Source organism: Ustilaginoidea virens, chromosome 7 (assembly GCF_000687475.1).
Source record: "Ustilaginoidea virens chromosome 7, complete sequence".
In the NCBI taxonomy this organism is placed as follows: Eukaryota; Fungi; Ascomycota; class Sordariomycetes; order Hypocreales; family Clavicipitaceae; genus Ustilaginoidea; species Ustilaginoidea virens.
In genome coordinates, this window is record NC_057322.1 from 1,427,931 (window position 1) to 1,433,261 (window position 5,331).

General features: G+C 52.7%; 2 protein-coding genes across 2 annotated transcripts; both read right to left on the minus strand.

Moving 5' to 3' along the window:
- Window positions 1–1,350: 1,350 nt before the first annotated feature.
- Window positions 1,351–2,528, minus strand: UV8b_08046 (uncharacterized protein; the record flags this gene model as incomplete). The annotated part of the gene is made up of 5 exons (XM_043145543.1): window positions 1,351–1,958; window positions 2,025–2,144; window positions 2,234–2,252; window positions 2,317–2,339; window positions 2,402–2,528. 5 exons carry the CDS (start codon window positions 2,526–2,528, stop codon window positions 1,351–1,353), a joined length of 897 nt encoding a protein of 298 aa, XP_043001478.1.
- Window positions 2,529–3,819: 1,291 nt separating this feature from the next.
- On the minus strand, window positions 3,820–4,601 carry UV8b_08047 (uncharacterized protein; the record flags this gene model as incomplete). Its single annotated transcript, XM_043145544.1, has 4 exons — window positions 3,820–3,841; window positions 3,905–4,045; window positions 4,326–4,374; window positions 4,478–4,601. The coding sequence occupies 4 exons, from the start codon at window positions 4,599–4,601 to the stop codon at window positions 3,820–3,822; spliced, it is 336 nt and encodes a 111-aa protein (XP_043001479.1).
- Window positions 4,602–5,331: the final 730 nt, after the last annotated feature.

The following is a 5,331-nucleotide window of genomic DNA, read 5'->3' on the forward strand; positions in this document are numbered from 1 at the left end:
GGGCAAGAACAGGGCGGCTATCTGCAATGCATACTGCGTAGCATTGTAGTTAATAATAGATGGGTGCGGAGTCCGGAGCATGTGTGCTCCTTGTATCCGTATCATGGCTATAAGCTCCATAGGGGCCATCCGGGTCCACCTAGATGGGGACCGCTTTTAGGCATCGCCGGTGTCGTTCAGGAGACAGGACGTCCCCCGGCTTGACCCAGCAGTTTGGGACCACGACAGGGGTTGGCCATGACCGTGTCAGCTTTCCCGTATGTTGAGGGTCCCGTTGCTCCTTGGGATAAATGCCCCGCTGCCCGCCATGTGTGGAAGAGAGGTGGATGCAGGGCAAGCCCACCGATTCTAAACTCTCCTACTATGACGTTGTCAGTACGGAGTACTGTAAATTTAAAAAAAAAAATCGCACCAAGTGGGGTGGAGCAAATGGCCTCTGTTTATGCCTGATATGATATACTCTGCATAAATACGTAGGAGCACCGAGATCCTCCTGCTTGCAGATCTGCAGTTACAGAGACTTGGTGGTTCCTGCGAATCAGGACATGCAAAAATCTAAGTATCTTCCGACACCTGCAGGATTCGAACCTACGCACACGAATGTAATGCCTAACATACGCTAGTAGCAGGGCACCGCCTTAACCACTCGGCCAAAGTGTCCTGGCAAAGTAGTCGCGTATAAGCAAAATATGTACCTTACAGAGCAGTGAGCACAGCGCCGGGTTTGATTTTCTCCCTGGCATCCACACTCCCGTACTGTGCTTACCTTGCTTACAATACATACATTTGGAAGAGGAATACGGATTACGGATTACGGGATAGCGAAGTCACACACAAGGTGCAGTCGTGCGCCCGCCTCGTCTCTTGTCACCTGGTCCGAGGGGGATGCGCTGCAGACAGCGCGAGAACCTGGGCTGGTGCGCTGAGTCGAGTTTCGCTAAATATCACGCCGATAAGAGGTTTTCTTGACGAGCTCCACATCAACCGTACTCGACTGGATGATGGGAACTGCGAGTGTGGGCTTTGAGTCGCGCCAGGAGGGAGGCAAAACAGCTTGTGCCTGTTGACGAAAACGACAGTGAGTCTACTCGGTACTAATGTGCCAGTGGAACGAGTGGCCTTTCCACCCAAGATGGCAGTTGGCTGGCGCAAGCTTTGTCCTTCTCATCCGCGATTCGCGTCGCGCGTAGCTTCCAAACTGCATTCCGTCCAACGTTACCCAGCATGGATTCAAGCACTGAGTGGTTTCTGAGCATACACGTTTCGTCTACGGCGGTCAGCAAACCAGCATCCTTTCCCGTTTCCACCGAGTACAGAGAAACAAACAGGGGGACAGGGAGACGGAGAAACTCACACGTCGGTGCAGAAGCGCACGCCATCCAAGATGTCCCTCCTGGCGCCCTCCTCCAACGCCTGTGCCTCGTCCTCCCCAACCTCTGCCCGCAGAAACCTTCCCAGGCTATCGACCAGGGCATATAGCACCTCGCTGTTCAACGCCCCGACTTCCTTCAACTTGCCATCCCGCGGCCAGGCGTTACTCGGCAGCGCGTACCGGTCCTCCGTGACGTTTACGAACCCTGCCTCGTTGCACCATTCAGCGTACAGCTTGTTGCTGTTCAAGGGCCTGCCCAACTTGAGGCCGCCGTCCCGGACGGCCCTGGACCACCGGCGCGCGGCGCTGTCCTCGAAGGATTCGTCAACGGCCAGGTGATCTATGCACGGGTCGAATATCTCGATCCAGCCGCCCGGGGTGAGGTTGTCGTAGGCCTTGCGAATCACCGAGGGCTTGGAGTCGAAGCAGCACACGATGTAGCGGAGGTGGATGTAGTCAAAGGGGTGGGGAAACGCCCATTCGCCACTTGTGTCGTGCTGCATGAAAGCCAAGTTGGGGAGGCTGTGGGACGCCTGGATGGGATACAGGTCCGTCCCCAGGACGTTTGTGTCGGGATGGGCGCTTGCTGCGTGCGCACCTGTTCGTTAGGACGGCGCCGCTTGGCATGGGCGAGAGTGGAGGACCTACTGACCGTATTCATAAGCCCATATGCCGGTGCCGGTGGCAACGTTCAGGACGTGCTTTGGCTGGGTCACGGGTGCGTGGCCGAGTCTGCCATCCAGCACGAGAAGGCACATCTCGTGCTGCCGGTCTTGTGGTTTTCAGCAACATGCCCCTACTGTCATTGGGGGGGGGGGAGGGGGGGAGAGGAGAGGGGGATTTCAAAGTCAAGAAGCGTACTGAGGCGGTCCTGTTCGTCCTGGAGATGTCGTCAGCAACTCTCCGTCACCATTCTTGAACTCAACAGGTAAAGTAAAACCCACCGCGTCGGTTGGCAAAAAGTAGGCTGGTCAACCAAACAACTTGTTAGCCGCTTCTGCTCGCGAGATGGGAGAAAGATGGCCGCACATTCATCGTTGTAGTCTCGGGCGGTCCGCCTGTTCTGTCGGGCCGCAGCTTCGATACGGATTTGTTTTTGCCTAGGTAGGTAGTTACGTTTGCTCCCAGTAAGCCTCCCTAATGGTGCCATTGGCATTGATAGTATGGCCACGCTGAGCGATTGGCCAAGAAAGACATAAACTTACACCGCCGCCGCAGCTGGATCAGGTGTCAGATCAAGCCCGTGGTACGCGTATCCTTGGTCCTTCAACATCTTGGCAGCCATGGAGAATACAAGAGCTTGGAGCGGAGGGCAGATTCAGGGTGGATAGAGACGCTGGTTTCTGTCTCCCAAGGCTTTTGACAAGTTTCACACGAGGCTCATCTGCGCTCTTATAGATTGTGTCCGTCAGCCATTCGCTACGATACACTGCCGGAAACGACAGTCTTACTCGCATGTGTCAGACAGAGACTGAGCCAGCTGGCTGGGATGCAGAATGGGCAGCCTAGCCCAGGGAACAAACATAGACTATGCATTAATGATATCCAGCTTATGCTTATCTTTTCCCTCAAGTCTGTGGCAGCACTACTTGTCAGTGAAACTGCAATGCTGTCGATAGCAACACTAGGATCATGGATGTCAAGTTGGATGTCAAGTAAATACAACTGGTAAAGCCGCGTTTTTCTTCTACCTGTTATGCAGGGGCGGGTCAGATATCACCCACAAACCTTCTGACCAATCCAGGACAAACTGCCGAGCACAAGTTCTTAGTTCCAGAAGAGTCAAGATCCAACCGTTGACGACTTTTGCACTCAAAGAGACCGGCGCTAGGGATCCCGAGTTCGCTTCTGAAACTGAACCGGGCCAGGACACCATCGTCGACCCTTTTCAAGACGAGGTATCCTAGCCTAGATTCTTACCCCGCCCCCCTCACCCTTGGTAATTATCTGCTAGGCTTCGAAAAGCGCATTAACCTTGTTATAGTATATAGCGGTCTAGTTTGACTCTATATACTGATAGCTTCCAGCGTCTTTGCCATGAACCTGATGGCAACCATGTCGAGACCCTGGACGTTTCTGGACGAGTGCCAAGCCGGCCATGCCACCGCCATGAATATGTCCCTGCAAAAAAAGCGAAAACTTGATGCCTTAACAAAGCAACGCAGAGTGAGAGGGATGCATCAATCTTCCATCTTCAACAGACGTTCGACCCACAGGGAAGTAAAGGAGCAGAACGTATAGGCTGAAATGGGACAGCGCCCCCAGGGCGAGTGGTTGAAAAATCGAGACCAGCCATGCTGTCCAAGCTGGGACGCAACAGTCGCTGTCTAGGATAATGTCCGTGTCATTCATTATGGTGGTATCATGAGGCGAACCGGAATAGAATAGCTAAACAAACCCCCCAACGCCAGGTTCACTTTTCGCATTTTACGAGACGCGTCATCACATCATTTCATGTTCATATTGGCCCTAGGCGATTAAGTCAGAAACGTCCAATGCTTGACCAGTCTCAGGGAACAGATGGGGGCTTACTGGTCCAAGCCCAAGTAGTCCGAAGCAGCCAACAGCTCCAGACACAACTCCACGGGGATATCCATGTCAGGTACATCGTCACTATTGCGGTAACGGTACCAATAGTGAAAGTACTCGACCACTTTGTCAAGGACCATGCCACTAATATGAAATGGTCAAACACAATCGAGTCAGCTGCCAGCTCCTGGGAGGGAAAAAAAATCAAAGGGGCCAGGACCAAGAAGTAGCACCCGAAACAAAAAAGGTTTAATGACCACAAAGTAGGCCATCACGTCAGTTCAAGTGTAGTTGGACATCAACCAGCCCGACCAGCGACGAAGCGGCGTTCTGTCATGGTGCACAGAATGCAGTGCAACGATTGGTGATTCTGTCTTCATCCCCGATTCAGGTGCATGGCAAAGTTCAAACGAGCCCGGCTTACCTTATTTCCTGAAACACACAGCGTGCGTATTGAGCTTCGGCGAACTGGCCTGCACATTACGTGTGAGCACTGAGCAGGGCATGACGCGTGGTCCAAGGACATGCTATAGCATCGAAAGATGAAAGATGAAACAAATACAGCGGTTCACGCACTCCTCACGTCGAGCATGCCCTTGATGATGGGGCTCACCATGGCAGCCTCGCGGAGGACAACGAATTCGAAGCCATCGCCCGAGATCAGGGTGACGTATTTGTTTCGAGGCTGCAGCAATGCCATGATTGGAGTCGGCGACAAGAAGTCGAAAAGATGGGAGAAGGAGTTTTCTCAAATTCACTGCCGGTCTAAATTTGTGCACGTGTTGGGTGGGTCAGCCCAAGCCCCGTCCTGGATGTTCCGTTCCTCGGCTAAATAAGGGCTGGTTATGATGTTGTCAGAGCAGAGGATGAAAACGCCACCAATAGCAAGACTAGAATGTGCGGACGTAGATGGGTAAGACTTGCTGGAGGGAATCATAGCGGTGCGGGTTCCCAAGAACAAGAAAGCCTTGCAAGCCGCATCGTTGATGCCATCCCGAACCTCTTGTTTCAATCATTCCTGTCGAGAAAACTATGCCGGTCTTGTGCAAAAACCTTTTCTTGTTTGTGTCAACACTGACGCAAATTTTCGATGCTACGTTGCATTATTTGTCTACGTTGCATTATTTTGTCATCAGAAAGAAGAATCGCAATAGCGATGGGTTGACGCCCGAGTCTGAAAGTGGGCTAGCGTACGGAACACCAGATGAAGTACTCCGTACGGATACTCCGTATCAATTGTTCCACGAAAAGCAGGACCAATGTCGCCAAGCAGACGATGGACCAAACCAGCTGTCAAAGTTGCAGCTAAAAAGCATTTTACTCGCGCCAGGGCCCAGGCGCATATATAATTAATCTTCTGTGCAATAGACAAACGGTCTCTAGAGCACGATACCGTCCTCCTATGCCCCAAATTTCGCGACTGTGAGGCA